The 26275-nt window shown below is 41.4% G+C and overlaps 1 protein-coding gene across 1 annotated transcript in view; it reads left to right on the forward strand.

The window, feature by feature from the left end:
- The window catches only part of NALF1 (NALCN channel auxiliary factor 1), a 607715-nt gene that overhangs the window by 573627 nt on the left and 7813 nt on the right, over window positions 1–26275 (forward strand). Inside the window, exon 2 of the mRNA XM_021696027.1 lies at window positions 5224–5395. Coding sequence (XP_021551702.1) covers window positions 5224–5395 — 172 coding nt within the window. The remainder of the gene's footprint in view (window positions 1–5223; window positions 5396–26275) is intronic.

A 26275-nucleotide genomic window follows, 5' to 3' on the forward strand; every position in this document is an offset into this window, starting at 1 on the left:
TTCGGATCCCTACTTTTGTATCTTTGGGGTAAATACCCAGTAGTGCAATTGCTGGATTGTATGGTAGCTCTATTTTCAACTTTTTGAGGAACCTCCATACTGTTTTTCAGAGTGGCTGCACCAGCTTGCATTCTCACCAACAGTGTAGGAGAGTTCCCCTTTCTCTGCATCCCCGCCAACATCTGGTGTTTCCTGGCTTGTTCATTTTAGCCATTCTGACTGGTGTGAGGTGATATCTTATTGAGGTTTTGATTTGGATTTCCCTGATGCCAAGCGATGTTGAGTACTTTCTCATGTGTCTGTTGGCCATTTGGATGTCTTTTTTGGAAAAATATCTGTTCATGTCTTCTGCCCATTTCTTGATTGGATCATTTGTTCTTTGGGTGTTGAGTTTAAGAAGTTCTTTATAGATTTTGGATACTATCCCTTTATCTGATATGTCATTCGCAAATATCTTCTCCCATTCTGTCTTCTGTCGGTTGTCTTTTGATTTTGTTGACTGTTTCTTTTGCTGTGCAAAAGCTTTTTATCTTGATGAAGTCCCAATAGTTCATTTTTGCCCTTGCTTCCCTTGCCTTTGGCAATGTTTCTAGGAAGAAGTTGGTGCGGCTGAGGTCGAAGAGGTTGCTGCCTGTGTTCTCCTTTAGGATTTTGATGGACTCCTGTCTCACATTGAGGTCTTTCAACCATTTGGAGTCTATTTTTGTGTGTGGTGTAAGGAAATGGTCCAGTTTCATTCTTCTGCATGTGGCTGTCCAATTTTCCCAACACCATTTGTTGAAGAGACTGTCTTTTTTCCACTGGACATTCTTTCCTGCTTTGTCAAAGATGAGTTGACCATAGAGTTGAGGGTCCATTTCTGGGCTCTCTATTCTGTTCCATTGACCTATGTGTCTGTTTTTGTGCCAGTACCATACTGTCTTGATGATGACAGCTTTGTAATAGAGCTGGAAGTCCGGAATTGTGATGCTGCCAGCTTTGCTTTTCTTTTTCAACGTTCCTCTGGCTATGCGGGGTCTTTTCGGGTTCCATACAAATTTTAGGATTATTTGTTCCATTTCTTTGAAAAAAGTTGATGGTATTTTGACAGGGATTGCCTTAAATGTGTAGATTGCTCTAGGTAGCATTGACATCTCCACAATATTTGTTCTTCCAATCCATGAGCATGGAACGTTTTTCCATTTCTTTGTGTCTTCCTCAGTTTCTTTCATGAGTATTTTATAGTTTTCTGAGTACAGATTTTTTGCCTCTTTGGTTAGATTTATTCCTAGGTATCTTACGCTTTGGGGTGCAATTGTAAGTGGGATTGACTCCTTAATTTCTCTTTCTTCTGTCTTGTTGTTGGTGTATAGGAATGCCACTGATTTCTGCAGATTGATTTTATATCCTGCCACTTTACTGAATTCCTGTATGAGTTCTAGCAGTTTTGGGGTGGAGTCTTTTGGGTTTTCCACATAAAGTATCATATCATCTACAAAGAGTGAGAGTTTGACTTCTTCTTTGCCGATTTGGATGCCTTTTATTTCTTGTTGTTGTCTGATTGCTGTGGCTAGGACTTCTAGTACTATGTTGAATAGCAGTGGTGATAGTGGACATCCCTGCCATGTTCCTGACCTTAGGGGGAAACTTTAGGCCATGTTTATCACTTAGTCTGTTGCTTTGGTAGACTATGACTTGAGAATGTTCCCTATGAGCTGTATGGGATCATTTGAGACGTCCTTCCTGAGCATGATTCCCTGGCAAACATTTCTCTCCAGACACAAAAGTGTCCCTTGCCCTCGAGGAGGGGGTGTGGGTGGATGTAGTTCAGCCAGGAGTTTGTCTCCTTACCCCATCCCCTCACCTGAGCCCAGAGTGAAACTCTAAACATACTTATTAAGAAACTCTTGCTTTATGCTGACTCGTTTTTATACATTTTCCACTTTGGGGGGATGGAGGTGGGCTTTGGAGTCCCTAAAATAACTTTTAATGGAGCGCCTGTTGTTTCTTTCCCAAATTATTGTTCAGCATCGTATAATTATTTATACCATTTAGGACACCTAGAAAAGCAATTACCTAATTCTTCTCTCTAGAGGAGAAGGCGAGGCCATCCTAAAAAAAGACTCCTAACCTTCTTCACAATACAGAATTTTTATGAAAAGAGACGACTATATTTACTTTTCATCATGGGCTTTGGTTTGAAAATCCTTTCGTACTTCGCATCCCCAGCACTAAAATTTTAGAAGATGTTTAAGGCTCAGAGGAGGAATCTTCCATTACATTTTGAAAGTCTCAGAGTTGGTGCATAAGAACTGTTGATGCGTCTGGCCAGAGAGGTGGTTATCACCCTGTGGAAGGTCCAGAGTCCTGAGCACTTTCATCCGTAACTACTACCTGATATTTATAAAAACCGCTTTCGTTACTTACTAGGCCTTTACATAAAAATCTGCAAAGGAAATATAGTTGAAGTAGCATTTAAGGAACCAGGATAAAAATGGATCCATTCCAGTTGGGTGATGCCAAGGAGGCCTACTGCAAAGAGAACGTGTATTTCCCGGAAGACTCCGGTATGCGATACCCCGTTGTCTCTGAGAGGGGACAGAGCCCTGCCCAAGATGGGCTCTACTAGGGCCAGGATGGGACTTGCTGTTCAGAAACCACTTGAATTTGAAAAATGGTGCAAAAGCAAAGTAGGAGGTGGAACGGAGAGCACAGTCTGGCCCATAAAAATACCTGCAACTTTCTGGAATTACCTAGCGGCATTCCCTAAGAGCAAAGAGGGAACTCTACTTTTTACAACCCACCCAGAAGTATGGAGAATGTGAGCATTCCTTATAATGGCACTTTACTGTTAGCACTTTTTATACACTCAACCTCCCCTAATGCTGAGAAAAGGAAATTAGAGCCAGGACTCACAAGACAGAAACTGCCATCCCTAGATTACGACTTGGTTTATGTCATAAATGTCCTCTATCAGATGATATCAGATGCTATATTATGTCGGATTGCACAAGTACCAAAAGCAGTTTGAAAAGCAATCTGCAACTGTCCCGAAGTATGGTTGGAAAACCATTCATTCTCCTTTCTTCTGAAACTCATCCTTCCAGCCTCTTTCTGACAGCATGGCAGCACAGCCCCCACCCGCCACCTCTGTCCCTGTGGCCCACATTCACACCCCCGAACCCGTAGTTTCCACATTGAAATTTAAGAAATCAGGGGTTCCCTCAGCTGTTGCATTTTTTTTCTAACGTATGCGTTTATGTGAAGACCTGTTCAAAAGACCTATAGGAGTACAAATTATTTGTATATTTTCCTGTCAAGTTTTAAGGAATTATAAACCCTTATGAATAAATTACTGATGGGGGCAGCCTGGGCAGCTCGGTTGGTTGGGCATCCGACACTTGATCGCAGCTCAGGTCTTGATCTCAGGGTTGTGAGTTCAGGCCCCCCATTGGGAGCATGGAGCCCACTTTAAATCAATCAATCAATCAATCATAAATAAATAAATAAATAACTGATGACAGCAAGTAAATGACTCTTAGCTGTCTAAACTTGTATCTGAATTTCACATGCATCCCATTTTACCCCCACGAAGGCACCTTTGATCAAAGAATAAAGTTTCATTTTGATCAAACTAATGCAAAGCTATGAATAAAAATTCAACACCAAACGGACATTGGCCAGGCACACATAGTTTGGTGCTGATGTCAGATTGATTTTGCCAACTCCCTCGTGATTTTATAAGTTTTTCTTAAAAGGCATTTTCAGATTAAACATAGCATACTTTTGAAGATGCAGGACTTGGAATCTGATAGAAAGTAGGTTTGAATTCTGGATTTTTAATTTACTTCCATTACTAATTATTATTTGCATGCAAATCATTACTCATAGTTACCTTCTAGGTGTGTGCTAAGAATTACCTGGGGAAGGGCGCCTGGGTGGCTCAGTTGGTTAAGCGACTGCCTTCGGCTCAGGTCATGATCCTGGAGTCCCGGGATTGAGTCCCACATCGGGCTCCCTGCTCAGCAGGGGGTCTGCTTCTCCCTCTGCCCTCTTCCCTCTCGTGCTCTCTGTCTCTCATTCTCTCTCTCAAATAAATAAATAAAATCTTTAAAAAAAAAAAAGAATTACCTGGGGAAAAAGTACGAACCGTGCTTAGAACAGGGTATGAAGTTGATAAATACTAGGTACTGTTCTTGCTCTTACTGGCAAGTGTTCATGAGCTCTTAGCGATGTTTAACTGCAAACCATTCACGTTTCGCAGTAAGACAGAGTTGACAAAATCTTCCCTGAATATTATTAACCCCAGAAACAGACAAACAGCAACCCTCCGTGCCTAAGATCTGGGAACTACCCGAATCACAGTGATCTGTACTGTAGATGGGTGCTTTTCTCTTTGTTTTATTTGGATTTAGATGCAGCTTGTTTCCTTATAATAGAAAAAGGTGTTTTTTCAATATTTATTTTCCTAAATAGCTATCAAAAACAAAGAGATAAATGAAGCCAGAATCGTTTCACATTTTATCAAGTTAACTAAACACTTAACACATGTTCATGTGGATCGTGCAGTACTTCTCAAAGGTCCAAGTTGTGGTTTTGATGGGGTTTCCTTCCCGGACTCCGAAACACACCAACGCATGTTAGTTCTGACCAAGGTTGGGTGTTTCTGGGCTTTGGGAGGATGAGGTTTTTAGTGCACTGGATGTGAGTCCTAAATGCAGTGCCCACTGCTTCTCGCTCTGTGCGCCTGGAGTTGAAGCTCTTGCTGGCCGACTCTGTCTGCACCGCCTGCTGGTCCTGGTGGCAGAGGACTCAGCGCCACCTAGTGTCCACTGGAAGCATAGGTAGACGGACTTCCTGCTCAGAACGGACTCCCCTCCCACACTGCAGTCAATGACTACAGGGGACCACACAGTTGATTATGTTTTGTTTTTTTCTTTTTTAACTTTCTGTGTCATTGGATTTCGAAGCTTCAGGTTCTGATGAGCTACATCGACTCAAACGCCGTGTTACCTTTTGCATTCTCTTAAAGGCTCACTCCAATAACGTTTTGCTCTACTGCAGACTTCTGTTGCTACGTTGTTATCACTTGCAGCTGTCATTGTGTAAAAGAGCTTTCTGGAAATGAGAGTTTCCTTATGATCCACTTGGCACCACAGCATGCTTCTCCCAGTACAGCATGTCCTGTATTAGAGACAGAACTCTTGTCATCCCTCCCGATTTTTTATTCTTCTCTTTTTTCAGATTGTCTACAAAGCCTGGCTGTGTTCCCAGTACTTTGAAGTCGCTCAGTTTAACTGCAGAAAGACAATTCCTTGCAAGCAATACTGTTTGGAGGTTCAGACGAGGTGTCCGTTTATATTGCCCGACAACGATGAAGTCATCTACGGGGGACTCTCCAGCTTCATCTGTACAGGTAGTGATGGTGGGAGTGGCTCCACAGCCTCTCCCCCTGCTCCACTTTCCTGGGGGCGCTGGCTGGCTTTGTTGTTTCCTTCTGCAGATGGATGTAACCTTGAAGATATGCCTGGTAGTTTTCCGTGCTTTCCTCATAGGTGCCCTGAAAGAACTTGGTCTGGAAAGGTCACATTATCTACAGAGTGCCTGTGACCCACAGGCATTAGCTTTGCAAAAGGATAATTCTGAGGGGAAAATGTTAGCAATCATGAGGTATGCTTGAATCTGACTTAGAGTAGTTGGATGCTGTGCGCATCTTTGCATTACATAAGAACAGAGGATGTGACAAGGCCAGTAAAATTATGCTGCTTCTTCACATGGGACTATTTTTCTGAGAAGTTTTGTGTTCCTTTATCTTAAATAAGTGTCGAGAACATAAAGAACTGTCTACCTAAGTTATTCGTGTTTGTGTGTGTGTGTGTGTGTGTTAGAGATGCACAATAAGGGCTGGATACAATTTTATATTATATTCCCAATTAACAGTGTTTACTTCTTTCAGCAAATGTCTCAGACTGGGCCAAACACCAATATCAGCATTCAGTTTCTGGATATTGATAAGCATTACATAATTTAGACACAGAATAAAATGTAAAGAACAAAAGTAATTTTTTTTTTTAATAAATGGTGAGTAGACAAGTGAGAACAAGACACTTGGCCATGGTGATGTGATGATCAGGGTTGTAGCTCTACAATACATCAGTACAAAAAGTGCTGTGTGGTCCTTGTTGCTAGATGGCTTCAGTTGCGGCAGGGTTAATTTTCAAGTTTTAAGGATAAAATGCTACCATACATATCGAGAAACATGAAAGGCTCCTTCATGCATTAGACTTTATGAAACCCCCTAAAAGGGTGCCATATTGAGATGCTCAACATGAGAGTTTATCAAATTAGTTCTAGATCACGTATTCATGTACCTATCCATTATCCATACTGTTCTAAGTGATAAGCTATCAAGAGACAGTTGACCAAATTTGTCCCTTAAGAATCTGCCTTAAGAACTGGATGACTATTTCCTGTGCTGCCCAGTCTTGTGGGAAGAACATCTAAGTGAAAGCTACGAGACGTGGACTTTTGTCCTATTTCTATTAAATACATTCTCTCTGAGCCATCAGGTAGCTCCTCATTAGTAAATTAGTAATAGGTAATACCCTGTAGGCACATTTGCTATGAAGATTATGGGTAAGAGAGAAGCACAAGATATGTCATCAAAAGGCAATAGCCATTGTACATAAGAAAGTGATTTGTAGAATGTAAATGGATTTACCAATCATTTTTGTTATTCACTGAATGCTGAGGCCATTTTTCCAGCTCCTCTCTGGTGGGAAGACATGGCAAGAGTGAGATAGAGAAGAGGGAAAGAGACAAAAAAGAAAGGGGAAGGAGGAAGGAAAGGAAGAAGGAGAGAAGGAAGGAAACAAATTAGTATCATCTCCCTTTGAATTTGAGCCGATATTCATCCGACACAGGCTGTTAATTTACTTGACATTCACAAAAAACTTTCCATAAATGGTCATTCAGATAAGGTCTTCAGCTCTTGACTGTGAGGTCAAGCAGGTGTCCATGATTTTAGGATTTCAGAGAAACTTGTGGCATTTCATGTAAAGGTTGTATGTTTGTTCATTCACATGCATACAGATTTTTTTTCCTAGAGAAGATCAGAAGCTTTCACCAGGTTCTCAAAGTAGACAATAACCTCAAAACCTCAAATGAAGGACTAGATCATTGTCTTGATCTTCTCCTGTACCTGCTCTTTAATCTGTGTGTGTGGATCTGATATAGGTTTGAATATTTGTCCCTCTTCCTTGTACACTTTCAAAGTCATCAGAAAGCTAAAGATGGGATATGATCTCTTTCCGCCCAACATGGGCAGAAAGTCCACCATATGTATATGTAATTTTTCAGGGTACAGTTGACACACAGTGTTACATTAGTTTCAGGTGTACAACATAGTGATTCAACAAGTTTATACATTATGCTCTGCTCACTGCAAGAGTAACTACCATCCATCACCATGCAACACTATTACAGTATCATTGACTATATTCTTATGCCTTATTCCTGTGACTTATTCATTTCATAACTGGAAGTATGTACCTCCCACTCTCCTTCGCCCATTTTGTTCATCCCCCCACACCCTTCCCCTCTGGCAACTATCAGTTTATTCTCTGTATTTATGGGTCTGTTTCTGCTTTTGTTTGTTTGTTTGGTTGGTTGGTTGGTTGGTTGGTTTTTTAGATTTCACATGTAAGTGAAATCATATGGTATTTGTCTTCCACCTTATAGTCTTAATTGTCTTTGAGTTTTGAAAATTCAGCTTTTTCATAGCCATGGCTATATCATTACAAGAAAGAGACAGGAAAAGGGAGGTGTGTCACTGAGTTCGGAGAAAATGCCATGGAGCCTAGAAGATTTTCGGGAACATCACTCAGTACCCAGAACCTAACTCCTCATTCACCACTCTCCCTTGAGCTCTTGTTCCTTTCACTACTCAGCTTCTCAAAAATGTGCAAAATAAATTCTGAAGGCATTTTATTTTGAAGTTCTACAAAATTTTTTGACAAAAAAGATACTAATCTTCAGATTGAGCTTCTTTTCTAAGGTGTGACCCAGGCCTTCTTGAAGAATTCTTATCTCTCTTGGTAACTAGCAGCCACCATTTCTCCCTCAGATGTCCCTTGAATTGTGCTGCTGGACCTGAACAAGAGAGATGTTTCTACTGAGGCCAGTCACTTGCTGGCTTGTCACTACTGAGGATGGTTCCAAACACGACCCCCAGAATAGCATCCTTCTGGGAAGAAGTTAGCCCAAAACACAGCTCCCAGGGACCAAGGGGCTTGTCACATTTCTAGAGAAACTAGGAAGACTTTTATAAGTATAGCGTTTATTCTCAAACATTGTCACACAATTTTTGGCTGCTCATCTCTTACAGATGGACATGAAGATCTAAATAAGTCACCTTTTAGATGGAGTGCATATGAATCATGTCAGGTGCCTTTATGCATTTTGAATGAAATGTCTTCAGTACTCAGGCAGGATTGGACTAAATATAGTAGAGAAATAGGATTTTTTTTTTCTAGTTTCCCAACTGGCTGCAGATAACCTAAGGCCCCCTGGGATGGCAGGCTCACAGCAACTCTGCATGTTCTCAAGCGGTCGTAGACCTGTAGGACTTCTTCCTTATTGAGATAGAACTGAACACAGTTCTATGAAAAGAAATTAACCAATAGGTTGGTCTTAATCTTGCCTTCAGTAATTCCTCTTTTTTGTTTTAATTTGATAATTTTCCCATTCTCTATAGTGAAAAATATATAATCATTTATCATCAAGAGTTGAATGAATAGATGGAGTGCCCTTCAAATTCCACATATTTTTTTTTAAAGATTTTATTTATTTATTCATGAGAGACAGAGAGAGAGAGAGAGAGGCAGAGGGAGAAGCAGGCTCCCAAGGAGCAGGGAGCCCGATGTGGGACCCGATCCCAGGACCCTGGGATCATGACCCGAGCCGAAGGCAGACGCTTAACCATCTGAGCCACCCAGGTGCCCCAAATTCCACATATTTTAATATGGAGGTTTCCCTACTATTGGAAATAAATCCAATTCACAAATTCCAGAAGAATAGAGAACCCTTCTAGAATCAGCCTCAAAAAAGGATTCAGTAAGCACATTCCTACAGATGGCTTATTGCCAGATGCTGTCTGAGGAAGGATCAATTTTGTTCAAGGTTCTTCTCCATGGTAACAAACCAGTGGTGTGGTGATGACTTTTCCATAGAGTCCTCTGCATCCAGCCTTTTAGGGATGTGGGATTATAGGACATTCAGTTCTTCCTCTCATAGATGCTTTTATTACCTATATACTGACACTCAGGATTCCTGTCATCTGCCCAAAAAGGGCATCTCAGCCCTTGGGTTCAGCTTTGGTGACAGTTATTAGATTCAATGTTTAGTGCATCATTGTTTATGATGTTTACACTACTTACCCATCTCCTAAATTTGAATGTTTTGAATTTTTTTGTTTTGATCACCTGTTACTTCATGTGTCTATGATCCTTAGTAAGCCCATCACTTACGAAAATAGCCAAAATATGCGAGAATGCATATCTACTGCTATTCAGTGTCTTTGACTGAGGATTTTGCAGAAGGTCATGGCCAAATGTTCTAACCACAAACGTAGACAACAGGAAGAGTGCCTCTGTGTATGTTTAATTTTGATTCTGTTTTAGGAGATAAAGGAAAGACACTTTGCCTGAGATTGCTCTTGGGTTTTTTTTTTTCTTTTAAAGAATAGAACAGACACATTACTGAAGGCGGATTTGAAAAATTAACTGGGGAAAAATTCTGACGTGCTGTCAGGGTGAAAGCTGTCTTTTAATGTTAGGCATTATTGAGCTAAAACTTTCCAAGGTGGGTTCTGTTCTTGAGCTCAGTTCACATAATGCACTGCTATTTTAGAAACCCCATTTCTTCATCTTCAAAGTGCAGGGGTGGAGTTGTTCGTAGATTCTAGATGTCAACCCATCACTGTGGTAATTATGCGGGTTTCCCCCTGCACCCTCCCTCGCCTCGCTCTAGCATACCCAGGAGAAATCCCTGATTGCTTACCTGTAACAGTGAACCAACATGAGGGAAACAGAAGTAACAGAGGATCACAGGCTGTGGGTGCTATGGTAACAAACATTACGAAAATTACTATTTGATTGATAGATAAAATAGAGTCGACAGGATTTGCTGCTCTATTTTTCATAAATTATTGGAAGAAAGAAAGTAAAGTTGGTCTGCTGGGGGTTACTGACAAAGGAGATAAAACATATTTTGAGAAATCTCTGTAAATTCTGCATTGCATTTTTGGGGGCTGTGACAAGAATAAGGTGATGTTTCTGTCTCTGGGGGGAACGCCGTGGTGCTGTTGCTGGTGATGGGGAGAGGGCTGATTAGACGTGATGGAGGACGCGCGCCCCCTGGTGGCGCCGCTGCGCTACTGCAGCCGGCGGTGGTCGCCTGCAGGCATGAGGAGGAGAGGGACCTCCGGAGAGAAAGAGGGGAGGAAATCCTTTGATGTGCATATTGTTCAAATTAAAGAGGAATTTTTTAATGTCTTATGTCTCATAATTCACATGAGAGCATTCACAACTGGGAAAGATTACTTCCAAAATCCACTTCTGACATGACTGGGAGCTGATAAAGATTTTTTTTTTTTAGTAACATAAAAGATTTTCTCATTAAAAGAAGTATGGTAGTGGAAAAACCAGCTGCCCATGGGTTTTAATTTGTACACCTGCACTGTCTTAAATTTCTGTATTTTCCTCAGTGTGTGAATATGTTTCACTGCTTCCTAGAACGTGGAGGAGGGGCAGTTCTGAGAACAGAATGACCAACTGACACTTTTGTTACAGCGCCATTTATTGTCACAGACCTTCTAATCAATATGTAAAAAAATAAGGCCAAAAGAGAAATTTGAGGGGAGATGGCATGACTAGAATAAAATAAGGAAAAATGAAATTGGGTTATTAAAAAATTCTACTTAAGTAGAATGTAGTAACTTTGTGTATTATGGACGTCTTCTTCCATTAAAACATGGTACTTTTTGAGGTTTATTCACCTTCACATATTCAGGTCTGAGTTCAGCTCTTCATCCTCAAGACTGTCTTTCCCGATGCCATTCCGACATATTCCCAACAGCTCAGGCTAGCCTCGAACAAAGGGATAATGTGGGGAACAGGCACTGAATAGCAGTTAGGATGTCTGGATTCTACCCATAACTGTGAATTTTGGAAAGTCATGCCCTCTAGAAGGTTTCCATGTCCTCATCTCTCCAAGTGGCTAACAGAATCCGGAGTTTAATGGGGACCATCTCTGGTCCATCATGGTCCTTGTGGAAAGTGCCGTTGCTCCAGAGCAAAAGCAAGACCACGCTCATTCCCACTGGGGCAGAAAGACACCTGGCTCCTGAATGATCCCAGGCGGAACTGTGGATAAAATCATCTAGTTCCCACCTTGCTGATAACGGGGATCATACCCTTCACAAGCCTGCTCACCGGGACCAACTCTGGGGGAATTCTAACAGAGCTCAAGGTGTCCTCCGTATTCCATCCATATGCCTCATCTGATCAAAGAGAAGAAGAACTGGAAGGGGTTAGACCAGGGAACGTCAAGGAACCAGGCGTGGAACCAGCCCCAAGAAGCATGCAGCCTGGGTTACGGTGAGCTCGGAGCTTGCTGCTCAGGAGAGCCAACAAGGGCCGCACCTGTGTCCATTTCCTGGCCTGCCATCGGGTAGGTGAGCCCTGCAGGTGGACTGAGCAGAAAGCTAGCCTCTCTGGTGCCACCTCCTAGGGAGGCTGCGAGTGACATCCACCCACAGTCGCCCCTTAACCTACAGCACAAGGGACGCTTCCTGTATCTGACAGTTACGTCTAGTCCTCTCTGAACCACCCAGGATGAAGGGCCACCCCCTGTTCAAGCCAGAGCTGTTGACTGCGACCCTAACAGAGGGGCGGTGCCGGCCACTGGGACGGCGAGTTGGTTAGTGTAGACTTAGGTGGAAGTTGAATCAAACTGTCAGAGATTCTCTCTAGAGCGAGAAGGGGGATGAAATACACGTCCTCGGGCAGGTTTCCCAGACCTGCGTGGGACTGATAAGACTCAGAAGTACTTAGAGCTGGCATGGTGGTGGGTACGGAGGTAAGGCAAGGGAGGAATGCAAAGTCTGAAACTTCAGTTAGGAAGGGTTGGGCAAAGAAGGATCTTCCAGAGCAAGCAAAATCTTATTTAATGAAGGTCTGTGTCCCTGCTTTGTCTGGATTCAACATCTCTGTGAATCAGCTGTATCCTCCTTGGAGCTGTTCTGGATACTGAGCTGCTTTAGACATTGCAAGTATCTTACAGGATTATGGAAGTCAGTCAATTTCAGAACCAGCCTGAATTACAGAAGTCATGCAGTCTGATAGAACACTGTTATTCCAGAAAGAAGAATAGACCCACATTCCCTGGCTGTTAGTTCAGTGTTTGTATTACTAGCGCAACAGGAAATGACCCGTCAGCCCATCCTGAGATTAGCCTGCAAGCTGTTGTTTTCTTCCCGCACAACAACTGGAGAGAGTGGGTCTGGAGGTGAAAGAGAGGACCGACCCCAACTCACAGCCTGTGTAACACGTCTTCAGCCGTTCAACACACACGCCCTCCTTCACGACATCACCTATCACATTAAAAATGAGCATTACAAGTGTTCTCTGCCCAGCCCATTTTTTTTCTGGTTGAAGGAAAGAGAACTGCCAAGCTCTTGTCTCTGGAAAATGTGCGGAGACGGCTAACTTTTTCAGATCAGGTAACAAGGTTTTTAGGTTGCATACACACAGACATGCACACGTGTTAGTGCGAAGGGTCATGACAAAGACCCAAAGTCTCTAAAATGTTCGTGTAAATATTGTCCATCTAAATGACCTTCTTCTACTTTGTGTTTGGTCATAAATGTATGTTTTGTCCTGTAAAGAAATAATACATTATATAAACTTTAAAAAGGAAAATGAATGAATTTTTCTCAATTTTGAACTCCTCTGGTTTTTTTTTTTCTTTTTTTGATGGTTTGGCTTGAAATTACCAGATGAGATGGTGATTGTTAATTGATAATAATATGATTATCAGGTAATCATAATGTCTACTCTTTAGGAAAATAATATTAGAACATGTCTTCAATGTACACTTTCTTCAAATTAGTATCATTTAGAAACTCAGTTTTATATTTATGAGGCAGTCACTGTTCAAAATAATTTTTAAATTTTCTTTGAAAATAATTTTCATCGGGGCGCCTAAGTGGCTCCAACTGTAAGCATCTGCCTTTGGCTCAGGTCATGATACCGGGGTCCTGCGATCGAGCCCCAGATCAGGCTCCCTGCTCAGTGGGGAGTCTGCTTCTCCCTCTGCCCCACCTCCCCACTCATGCTCTCTCTCAAATAAAATAAAATCTTTAAAAAAAAAAAAAAGAAAAGAATTTTCAGTCTACAACATTCTCTTTATGTTTTAGGAGATTTATCTGCATGTGTAAGTGCGTACACATCCACACATACACAGACATATAGCCATATATATATAATTAATTTATATATACAAGTCACATATGTATTTAAATATGCATATAAGTAAAAGAGCTAAATTTCACAAGTAATGCAGGTAATTATAAAAGGAAATATGTTTAAAAATCGACAGTCGGTTTTTAAGCATGGCTTTAAATTTAGCTTTAAAGCCAATTCCAAAAACAGGAGTGAGTCCAATTTAGGAAAGACAGCATGGATGGAATGTAATGTTTAACCTCCCCAAAGGAAAGCTTGAACATACAAAGCCCGGTTGAGAATAAAACTTCTAGGATGCTATTTAAGACAACGGTTTTATTGCCTTAATTACCCTGTTGGTTGCACTACCTTCCAGTCCTAAATGTGCCATATTGTCTCTTCATTAACCGGTGTGATGCTGCCCAAAGTCAAGCACAGAGTCTGAAAACCCTGGCTTCCCCACGACAGTCATTCCCTCTAGTGAGTGTAGGGTTCCGGGTACCCTTCATTAGCATTCCCTCCTTACTGAACATTTCATTATCAGAGGGGAAACAAAGCTTTGTTGGATTGACTTGGGACATTTCCATGATTCTGTCTTTCTTTGTGTATGTGGGCTTGGAAAGCCCCAAAAAGTCCAGCTCCCTCCTCCACCTTTGGGGACAAACATTGCAAAGGAAATTAAAATAATTTCAACCACAAGAGAAATAATTGTCCTGAGATAGCATCTACTTCTTCCTGCATCACGAATTCTTGCAGAGATCACTTAAAAATGTAGAGTCCCATTTTGAACGTGCAGAGCCAATGTGGAGTCTGATCTCTTCCAAGGTCTAATGTTACATGCACATAAGTTAAAGTCCACGTCTTTGCCAAACACACGGTGTGGTATAGGCCAGTTTTCAGGAACTGGATACAAAGCCACATTAGTTTTTCACCAGCTGTCCTTTCTCTTGCAATGTCCTTCTCTGTCTGCCGGGATGGTCGGTATTCATGGGCACTGCATCCTGCCCCACTCACCCCCCTGCTCTTCCATCTTGCAGTTTGACAGTAGAGTTGCTGCCCACTGCATCCATGGATAGGAGCAAAATCTTATGATCCCACTGATGATCACTGAGACTAAAGCAGCTAGGACATACACTTGAAATAAGTACATTGTATTTGCTTATTTTCAAATTGGTAATACGTGCACATGCACAATGTTTGAAAGATACGAAGGAGTGGAAATGAAGCCAAGTCCTTCCCCACTCCACCTGGCAACACAGTTGTCGGCTAGAAATGTATCATTATCCAACCAGTTCCAAATCGATGGCTTTTTAAAAAAAAATTTTTTAAGATTTTATTTAGGTAATTTCTAATCTGTTATTAAATCCAGTTTGGCAAGAGCTGTTTTTGGTGCTGTATCATTTCCTACACTTCTGATGTTATCTGTGGGGTAAATGCTGCACCAATAGGTGGAGGTGGGCTTGCTGGGTCAGCATTTGGAAGAAACTCACCATGTGGCCCATTCAGGGCAAGGATCACCCCTTTCTCAAAGTCCTGGTGCCCTTAGATGGTCCCTAAGCTCCTGCACCAGGTTAGATTCATCCCCTGTGACCCACTTACCCTGCCAGCCTCACTTGCCATCCCTTCTCCCATGGTGCCCCGCACTCTCAATGCCATCCAGCGAGAGCGTTGCCCCTGCCGGGCACGCCCTTCTCCATACCTTCACCTGGCTAACCCTTTGCATCTGTCATTCTCTTAGGAGGCCCCTGGCACCCTGAGTTTGGGCTGTGCGCTGTCTTGTAACCCCGCTGTGCTGGAGGGCACTTCCTCACGCAGGACCGGCCCATCCTCCCCACCTCACAGTGAACTGGATGGGGCCAGAACTTAATGTTGCTTCTGACCGTGTCCCCAGGGCCCACAAAAGTGCCTTACACAGAGTGCTCAGTAGATAACTACCTAATGGATGAATTAATGGGTAACAGCCCAAGGGGGTCTGTGGTGGTCCCCGTTGTAAGCAAGGAGAGGCCCTCTGAGGTGGGGAAGTGCCTCAGGAAGGCAGGGTGGTGTGAGGAATGTCCCGAGAGCCTGCAGGTGCCTTCTGCCTGTATCCCTCTGCCCGCGACATCACGAGGACGCACACAAAAGGGGACTGACAGTTAGGTGTACTTTAACAAAATATTCCCCCTGTGGAGACAAGAGAAAGTCAGCATTTCACTTTAAAGCGATCTGTTCCTTCATGTTCCATCCCCGCCATATGCATTATGAAGACTCGTGTTGAATGGAGTTCAGACCATCATCCCGCACCTCGCTTAGTCAGCACAGCCTGGAGCACTGAGACTTTACAAAAGCCTAGTAAATGATGTGATATCTCACCTTATGGGATTTACATTTTAAATGCCACCCCCCCATCAAACTGAGTGTCATAATTCTGTCTCTGGCCCCCTAAATTCATAGGTTAATGTCCTAACCCCCTAGTGCCTCAGAATGTGACCTTATTTGAAAGTAGGGTCCTTATGGAAGTAATCATGTTAAAATAAGGTCATTAGCCTGGGCCCTCATCCAATATTGATTAATGTATGCATTAGTTTGCTAGGACTGCCATAACAAAATGCCACTGACAGGGTGATCAAAACAACAGAAATTAACTTCTTTACAGTCCTGGAGCCTGGAGTCCAAAATCAAAGGGCTGGTGGGTTTGGTTCCTCCTGAGGTCTCCTGTTTGTCCACTTTCTTGCGGTGTCTTCACATTGTCTTCCCTTCGTATGTGCTCCTGGTGTCTCCCTCTGTGTCCAAATGTCCTCTTTCTCTAAGGATATTGGTCAGATCAGATTAAGAGCCCCCCCCACAAAGACCTCATTTTAAAATAATCACCCCTTTAAGGGGCCTATCTCCAAATATGACTACATTTTGTGGTACTGGAAATTAGGACTTCAACATACAATTTTAAGGGACAGAGTTGTCCCACAAGAGCAGGCTCATAAAATAGGGAAATTTGGACACACAGAGAGAAGACTCTGTGAAGAGGCACAGGGAGAAGACAGTCATCTGCAAACCAACCAGCCAACACCCTGACCTTGGACTCCCGGCACCCAGCCAGGAGACCAAACATCCCTGTTGTTCAAGTCCCCCTCTGTGGCACTGTGTCATGGCAGCTCCAAGCAATGACTAGCAATTTTGGAGTAAAACAGATACATTCAATATTGTTTGTTCAAGGATAGAATAATGTCTAAGTCTTATATGAAGACAAATTTTGTGTACTTCAAAAGTTCTGGAGGATTAGAGGAGAGGAAGCAATAAAAAGGAATTATAAAGGCAATGAGAGAGCTCAGCAGAGAGGATTTAGAGGATAATACTTATGTAGGGAGAGTAATAATGAAGAAAAGAGAGTATTAACCATTACAGATCATTTTTAATTGTAAGATAAAATTATTTTAGTAAATTTCATGAATCTCCTTTTGAGGGAGTTTAGAAGCACAAGTGGTTTGAAAGGCTGTAGAGTGTTCTGTGTCCATGTTTTCATGGTCCAACAATTAGAAGATTTTAAAGTCTGAATCTGAAATCTGTGGTTCTCAGGAAACTGCTGTTAGAGCACTTTTGTTTTAGAAAAATCTAGCCACTCTCTGTACTTTCTGTTCAATATTGCTGTGAACCTAAAACTGCTCTAAAAAAATTAAGTGTATTGTAAATGGTGGGGGGGGGGGGGGAAAAACTCTAGCTAAATAAACTTTCCATCTCTAGATAAATTGTCTTCCATTTGGAAATGTGATTGTTCTAATCACTTCTAACCTACTCTTGTAGCGGAAGGAAATATAACATATAACAGTTGTACTAAATTTGTGGACAGCTTTTGAATTCTAAATCTTAATCCTTTCAAAAAGAATGGTTTATATCTATGTTCATTGCTGTTATTCTTTCCAAAAAGAGGTAACTTTTGAAAGCTTGGATAAACTGCCATCAGGGAAAAGCATTGAATGTATTGAAAAATCATGAGCTCCATCAAGTAGCACTAACAGAAGCAAACGTGAGCATGTAACTAGGGGACTCCTTTTCTGAAATTGTGAAGTCTCTTGGCTAAAAGGACCCTGGCTGTCACCCAGCGCCGTGGTGGGTCTCACACTGGCTCCAAGGACAGTTCCCTGGACTGAGGGAGAACTGAAGTGTCACTGGGAACCAGTCCAGTGATGACTCAGAAATGTCTGCAGGGTGAAGAAGAAGGCAGGGACTTGCCTGACTCATATTTGTCCAACACAATAGCTCAATGGTTAAATCTGGCAGATAAGAACACTGAAGAGTAGGGAAATTAGGAAGCCTTCCCAAGTTTCCATGGAAGCCAGTGGGAGAAACCACAAGAAAAGCCACAGGAGAAGCTATGGCATCTGACTTCCTGTGCCGCACAGCACCTGCTCTCACTCACTGGTCCTTTTCACCAGGACTTTACTTTGTAACTGCCATAGCTGACCTTCTCCTCACTGTGACTTTCTTACCACACGCTTGACTCCAGAAGGTCATGAGCTCTTCTGGCTTTTATTGTAAAATACCTGCTATGCTAGAGAGAAATGTCCAAGCTTAAAGGTGGTGAAAGTATTTAAAATCATATTCTTGGGGTGCCTCGGTGGCTCAGTTGGTTAGGTATCTGACTCTTGGTTTTGGCTCAGGTCATGATCTCAGCGTCCTGAGATCACACTGGGCATGGAGCCTGCTTAAGATTCTCTCTCCCTCTCCCTCTGTGCCTCCCCCAACCCATCTCTCAAATAAATAAATAAATCTTTTAAAAAATTATATTCTTTCTCCTCCATATTTTACCTCCCAAAAGGCATGTTCTATGTCCTTTCCTCCTAAGTATTTTCTTTTGCATTTTCACACATTCAACAAAAATTTCTAAGGACCCACTGCATTAATTTTCTATTGCTGCCCTAACAAACTGTCACAAATATAGTGTTTAGAGGCTTAAAACAGCACAAATATGTTATCTTACAGTTGTGGACACAGATCTTACCAGGCTAAAATCAAGATGTCTGAAGGCTGTGTTCCTTCTAGAGGCTTGAGAAGAAGATCCAGATTCCTGATCATTCTGATTGTCGGCAGAATTCATTCCCTTGCTGTTGTCGGACCAAGGTCCCCTTTTTGTGCTGGCTGTGTGCTAGGAGAGCTCCCAGCTTCTAAAAGCCACCCACATCCCTTGGTTTGTGGTTCCCCATCTCCATGTTCAAAGTCAGCAACGGTGGAGAAGGTTCACCCATCACATCTCTCTTACCCATGATTTAGACTCCTTCTTTCCATTTTAAGAGCTCATGTGATTAGATTAGTCTCACTTGGATAATCTCCCTATTTGAAGGTTGGCTAATGAGCAACCTTAATTCCATCTGCATCCCTAATTCCTTTTTGCCATGTAACCAGATATTGACAGGTTCTGGGATTCAGATGTGGATGTCTCTGGGGGGCGGGCATCATTTTGCATACATCTATTATCAAACATTGTGCCAGATGCTGGTGATAGAAAGATTAATAGATGTGGTTCCTAACCTAAGAAACACATGTTCATTTGTAGAAGTGAACAAATTACAGAAAAGCTGGACTGGCATTATTACATGTAAAATATGAACTGAGTACAGAGGAGGAAGGGCACAATTCACTATATCTCCCTAACTTTTCTTGGAAGTAAATATGGAGAGTATTATTATCACAAATGCATAGACATGAGAAAGGGCTACAGAAAAACTAGATTTCCCTGGGTTTAAACAGGTTATTTCCCAAGCAAAGATAAAATCCATGAAGAAGATTTAATTCACTGCTTTTTAATTCTTTAGATACCAATATTAGCACTTTTTTACATTGGTTCTTTTTATTTCTCCTTTCTATTGCCTCCTAACATCTACTTTTGATTTAATACATAATCTTTTCTTTTTTCCTTCCTTTCTTTCTGTCATCAGCCATGCACATTCTCCTTTTCCTGCATCTGTTTCTTGCATGAAATACAGAATTTTTAAGAATGCTGTTTTGCCCACATGGGATAGGATGGCTGACGAATCAAACAACACAGATGTCAAGTGGAGGGAACCAAGTGAGCGTACCTTCTCCACACATTAGTTTATATTGTATTGCCTCTGAGAGACATTTACTTCACAACGCATTCCTACTAGTCTTCCTATCTTCCCAGCTGGTAGGTCTTCTACCAAACCCATATTCTCAGTCTCTCAAATAAGAGTTGTAACTAAGTGTCAAATCCTGTTATTTTTCAAAAAGAAGAAGAAGAAGGGGAAAGGGAAGGGGAAGAGGAAGGGAAAGGGAAAGAGGAGGAGGAGGAGGAAGAAGAAGAAGAAGAGGAGGAGGAGGAGGAGGAAGAAGAGTTGTTATTATTATTTCCTGGTGTTTTATCTCTATCACCTTAAACTCATTCTTTGGCTAATTGGCAACCATTGTCAGGCTCCTTTGCATTCTGTTAAAACTTGGGTTTTTTTCCTTCAGTGGTGGACGTAAGCCAATAACCCCAGAGGGCGACAATCAGAAAGCAAAACAGAAATAATTCAAGATGTCATTGGATGAAATGAATCATGATTATGCTGCTCTACCTGGCATTGTAACTAAGGAAATAAACAATTAATGGGCTGCTGCCTGAGACATTCCCTTTAGCAACTGACATGCCAGAATCTCACTCAGTGGAAAATATGTGTGAATATAAGATATAACCTGATTTTTCATGGAAGTGTGCCTTTTAACCATGAGTGATATCGTCTTCAAATGGACCTACACTCCGTCCACCAAATCCCACCTGCCTGCCATCAGTGTTTCTGTAATTCCTTTTTGAAAATTGTTATCTTATATGACTGTATTTTCCTTTGAATGCCCTGCTTTACATGTTGAAACTACAGGAAGTCAGTTCAATTCAAATCAGACAAATAAAGGTGGACAGTAGTTCCAGTTAATATTCTTTTTGTTAAATTTAATATTGACTCTAAAGTACTGAGACCAATTTTCTCCTCTGGTCCACAAGCTGGTCTCGTATATTTGCTTTTCTTTATAGTCAGAGCATTACCAATTTAAGTTTTGGCATTTGTTTTGAGTAAAGACATTTTGACTGAAGTCACAACTGTTTTTCTTCACATATAATGTTTCAAAAATTGGTACATGAAATTAGGAAAATAATTTTCCCCTCGCTCATTGAAAAGAAAGCCTATGTTTGAAGTCAGGGTCTACTTATGAGGTGTTTCCCTGCCTTGAAGCCATTAATGTTTGTCTGCACATGCATGAGTGTAAGCAGACGTTGAGATAGTTCTGTATGTGCTCTGTGATTACAGAGAAAGTCTGGTTTTCTTTTTAGAAAGAAAAGCAGGAAATGTTGCTCGTACTCTAAAAACATTGACCGATCAAAGGATTAGCAAAACTGTCTCTTCAATTACAACTCCTGGTTTGAGACACCACAGCCACAGAATTATTTATATAGTTTCCTGTTTGCAAGGATATTTCCTTTGCAGACTCATAGTTACCAAGGATTTCCAAATTAAAAAAGGACTGTGGGATATACACTAAACAAAGACACTGTTTTATAATCAGTGAGCCCACCGTGCCATGTCACGGAGAAAAAATAACAAAAATAAATAGAAACAGAGCATAATAGGTCATGTTCTTAACAAGGACCATACAGTTTTCTGCACAGGGCTTCTTGGTCAATGCTGCTGAACTAGCTAGTGCTGAGCACGAAGTCACAGAAACATCAATGAGAAAGAGCCAACATTTTCTCATCCTCCTGGGATGTGAAGTCGTATGACACACTTACACAAATTTCTCTGAATTTCTGAAATGCACTTCGTGAAGTTCCTCCAACACTCTTCCCATCTGTGAGAGCAGTCGGACCACAGAAGCATCTCGCAGCGGGGTTGGTTCATAGCGAAGAAAGAGAAGGAGTTGAGATTTTTTATTCCTTTCTCTGCTGACTCTTGTAAGCTCTGCTTGAGCCCCTGGCACTTGGTAACTTATTAGAATAAAGAAGAGGAACTTGAGTCTTTCTGTCCCAACAGTACCCACAGCCCTGAACCCTGCCTTGTTTTGATGCTTTGTGGAGACCCCATAGCGCTCTGACTTCTCCAGGAATCCGTATGGCTCTCCTCCACCCCATCCACTAAAGTCTCCTTCAAGGCCTCCAGCAAAGGATTCATTAGGGAAGGGGTGGAAAATTAAAATGATACATTTGGTGAGAATGTATCTTCTTTGTCCATTACTTTTTTCTTTCTTGTCTATTTTCTTAGAATAAATTTTTAAAATGAGAATGTCACCATAACCATTTTCAGGAAAATAACAATGTGAAATGTGATATTTAACAGCGTGTGTTAGATTTCTGTTTAGATTATATTCCCTCCGGCTGCAGACAGTCTTTGTTTTTCTAGCACAGTCCTGGAAAACTTTAGGACCCATTATGAAGACATTTCAAATGCCCAATTTATTTCTTGACTCAGCTGATGGCCTTAATGAATGAGTGAATTCTCTGTAGAACATCTCTGCCATTTTAATGTGGGCTTTTGATTTTCATTTCATTTAGCATCATTTTCAGTTTTTAGAGCAATTTATATTCTAGCTAATGCACAGTTAGCTTTCAACTCTGAATGGCCTTTATATAACAGGTATTTGTGCTTTGTCATCTAATATACTCATCTTACTGAAACATTCTCTTACAACTCAAGGTGCATTATTCCTTGATTCCTTCCCCTCATCTAACAAATACTTACTGTTCTTTGGGGGATAAACAGCCTGTTAGGTGGTTAGAGCACCAGGATGGTGAAGGAGTGATCCTTATTCTCAAGAATGTCAACTAGAAGAAAAGTAATACAATGCTATTAATATTAGATGCAAGGCCATGCTAGCATTTGCTCATCATACTGATCTAATACACCTACCACTGCTCCCCTCAAAAAAACTATTCAAATGAATACCTTAATTACCAAAATTTGCTCTTGCTTTAAAAAGATACTATAAAAATTACTAATATACAGATACTCATAAATCTGATTCTAATTCTTTTCTGTAGAGGGTCATTATGATTTGGTCATTATGAGTTCTAAATTTCTTAGCTTGACCTCTCATTTTATATTGTTTTACAAGCCCTATTATAAAAGAACCCTAGAAAACTAGCAAATTCTCAAGAGATGACTGATTTTACTATTTTTACCTTAAAAAATGTAGACACAATTTGGATACCAGTGCTGATTTTATAGTTTTTGTAGGTTATTTCTGAATAAATCCTACATTGCATTCATGTGAAATCACTCTTCTAGCCAATATAAAATGAAGAGATACTAAAATTGAAACACTATGTTCTGCAACACTAAGGATTTACATGGTGGCGAAAAATTATCTTGGTAATGAGTAAACCATTGCATTGCAAACCATGGGTGCGACTTCTGGTCTAAGCTGACAGACTGAAGCCAAAATTTTACTTCCCATCTGTCTCTAAATCTCATCGAAATTGAAATAAAAACTACAGAACGAAATATATTCATAGGAGCGGCAAAACCATTTTGTTTTGTTTTGTTTAGAAAGTGGGGCACTATTAAAATGGACACTTGCATGTTTTTTCTCTAGAAGGGAAAAGGCAGTTGTAAGACTGTCCAGGACACTCAGAATTGGGGGAGCATTGAGAGCAGGCTCTAAGTGAGCCCACAGCAGGGAAGGGCACGGTTCTTCCAGCAAGACCCTCTGCTGATCATGGCTTGTTCTGAGGATGTGCCAGGATCAGGAGAACACAGAGACCAGAAGCGCTCTGATGGAGTGAAGGCTCTTAGCAGAAACCTGAGCCAACTGGTTATCACATTCCTCCACACGCAGTGGTGGTGTTCGCCCACAAAACCCAAGGATCTGCCTTGTGATGACATTGAAGGAGCTCCTGAGAGGAGTGTGAGGAAGCCTTCTTAGCAATGCCTTTGGGAGTGGTGGGAAAGGGAGCCTCAGCCTGTCCTTTCAGTCCCCATTCACTCACCCAAGGAAAATGCTGCCCCGTAGAGAGACCTGCAAACCAAAGGCAATGAGAGATAGAAACATTATATGGAAGGGCTGGGATCCACCCAGTATAAGCTTTTTGGAGAAAACAAAACAAAACAAAGCCAAACCAAAAAGGATACAAAGTGAGAGTGGGGGAGGGACAGGTTATCAAAGCAATGTGCAAAGGACTTTCTCCAGAGTGGAAGAAAAATGTGGTTTCAGATGGAAGGAGCTCAGCAGAAGCCATGAAGAAACCACAGGCAAACATATCCTCTTGAGATTTCAGAATACAACAGATACATGCAATATCCAAAAAGGCATCATTGAGGATAGCAAGCCCTCCACGAAATGAAAGGGATGTTGACATCAGCATGGAGGCAGGATTTGGGCCTCCTTGGTCTTCTCTCCCGAGTGGTAGGCTGAGTAATGCTCCCCTAAAAAAAAAAAAGATGCCCATGACCTAATCTTCAGAAACTGTGAACGCATTGCATGGCAAAAGAGATTTTGCAGGTAGGATTGAGGTCGTGGACCTTGGGGGGAAGATCATCCTGGATCATCTGGGTGGGCCCATTCTGATCACATGTGCCCCCAAAACCACAGAAGAAGACAGGCAGTCAGCCAGAGACACAGTATGAGAGGCAGGAGAGATGGCACAAAAGGAGATGTCAGAGAGAATGAGAGGACTCCACGAGTCATCACTGGCTTTGAAGGTGGAGAAAGGGGCTGTCAGCCAAGAAGTCGGGACAGACACCTTCTGGATGCTGAGAGTTACCCTGTCAACAGTGTGTGAGGACAGCAGGACCCCAGTTCTACACGTCGAGAGAACCAAATTCTAACAACACACCGAATGGGCTTAGAAGTGAATTCTCCCTGAGAATCTCCAAAAAGGAACTCAGCCCTACCAACAACTTGATTTTGGTTTGTGAACACAGGCCAGAGAAACCCGTCAGCCCTGCTAGCCTTCCGACCCACACAAGTGTGAGTAGGTAAGTGAGCACTAGTTTCACAGTTGAATGTGTGGTAAGCTCTTACTCCATCAACAGGAAACATGTACAACTAGAACTTTCCCCACAGCACTGGACCCTGAGATACAGTCGATGGATGCCTTCAAAGTTATTAGAACCAAAAAGATTGTGAACTAGGAAATATACCTGACAAACTGTCTTTCAAATGTGAGAATGAAGTTTATTTGTTTAAATTAAATATGTATACTCTTGAAAGTTTACCTTCCACACATCCCATCTGGAACATAACTTGAAGTTTTACTCTACTGAAACAAAAGAGTAGTCTGAGAAAGGGGATACTGTAGGATCTCAGTAGTGGTATAGTGAAAAATCAAGCATAAGATAATATCTGTGCAACAAAAATATATTAGAACATTGAAACTGGAATGATTATGACACTGGATGCATCAGTGATACAGGGAAGAAGGGAAAACATTTTTTCTGATTCTATGAAAAATGCAAGACAATTAGAACCTCGGGAAAAGTGTACAGAAGAATCACGGGTCACATAGAAAGCTATCTAAAATTTTCATGATTTTTCTAAATTGATGAAGCATTAAAAGTCAGAATCTGCCTTGCCTAATATATTAAACAATCTTGAATAATATTGTAATGAAATGGGATTAAATGAATTCTCAGGATGTACTTTTTTTTACTTCCAATATTCAAAATTAATATATATAACACAAACACAAAGGAAAATGTAGTTTTAGAAAGAAAACAAAGATTGGCCACATTTAGGGATCAGTGGGGGCAGAGAGAACCGTAATGGGTTCCTCAGTGGGTCTAAAATCACTGGATTAAGAAATAGATGAAGGAATTTGTTGTATAGAGCCATGAAGATAAACATTCCCACACAAAAGCAAACAAAAAGAAGAAACAATCCATCAAAAGTGTTTATCCTTGGAAAAGAGGATTAGGATTGAAGAGAAAGGTAATTGTTTGCTTTCCATTTTACACTTTTGATGTTGTTTGAGCATTTTTATGTCCATACTCAGGTAATAATTTTCTCATTGCCATTATTGCCTGTTTATTTTCAAAATATTTATTTTTTATTATGAAAATGCATTCCAGTTAAACTCACGTAGGTGGGTATAAGTAAAAGGTTATCATGCCGTCTTATCCTTAGTACCTTGAACAATTGCTATTAAAGGGAAAAAAGGAGCAGACAGTAAGTGGCAAAGTAAAGAGAAGCATCTGACTGTCTTACTTCTGACTCCAGTGAAATAACTAAGGGAACATGGAAACTCTAGGTCATCAGAAAGGGGCCATCCATGTGCAAGAAACTGAGCCATTTCCTCAAGAGGAAGAGAAATCAGATTCGAGCACACTGAGGACTTCCTTGAAATTCTTCCCCTTGCAGGGGCAAGGTCCAAGGAGGAGATCAACAATCTAGAAATGATGACAGGGAATGTGATTAGTTGAAAACATACAAAACATAAAAGTGAGGAAAGAAACAATCAAAGAAATGACAGGAAATATCTTTCCTGAGCCTCAGGACACTCTCACTGGCAGGTTAAAGGATTCTCCCCATCTGGCAAAATTAAAGAAATTGGATTCAATTCCCAACATTTTTGAAATTTGAGAATGAAGGAAGTGTCCTACAAGCTCCAGGAGGAAACTACCACATTTGACCACTGACATTATATGTCTCTCTCAAAAAGAGTGGACTGTGTCTGTTCTGTGGGAATCTCTCTCTAGCCTGTGGCTGACTGGACGGGTGTGGATGAGTGGAACAAGTCACACAGATTTGCCTCTCCGGGATTGTGTCACAACCTGATGGTATTGAACTGAGAGGACAAAACGATGAAGTCCTGTGTGCCCATATGCATGAAAAGGCAG

The sequence above is a fragment of the Neomonachus schauinslandi genome, chromosome 3 (assembly GCF_002201575.2).
Source record: "Neomonachus schauinslandi chromosome 3, ASM220157v2, whole genome shotgun sequence".
Taxonomy (NCBI): Eukaryota; Metazoa; Chordata; class Mammalia; order Carnivora; family Phocidae; genus Neomonachus; species Neomonachus schauinslandi.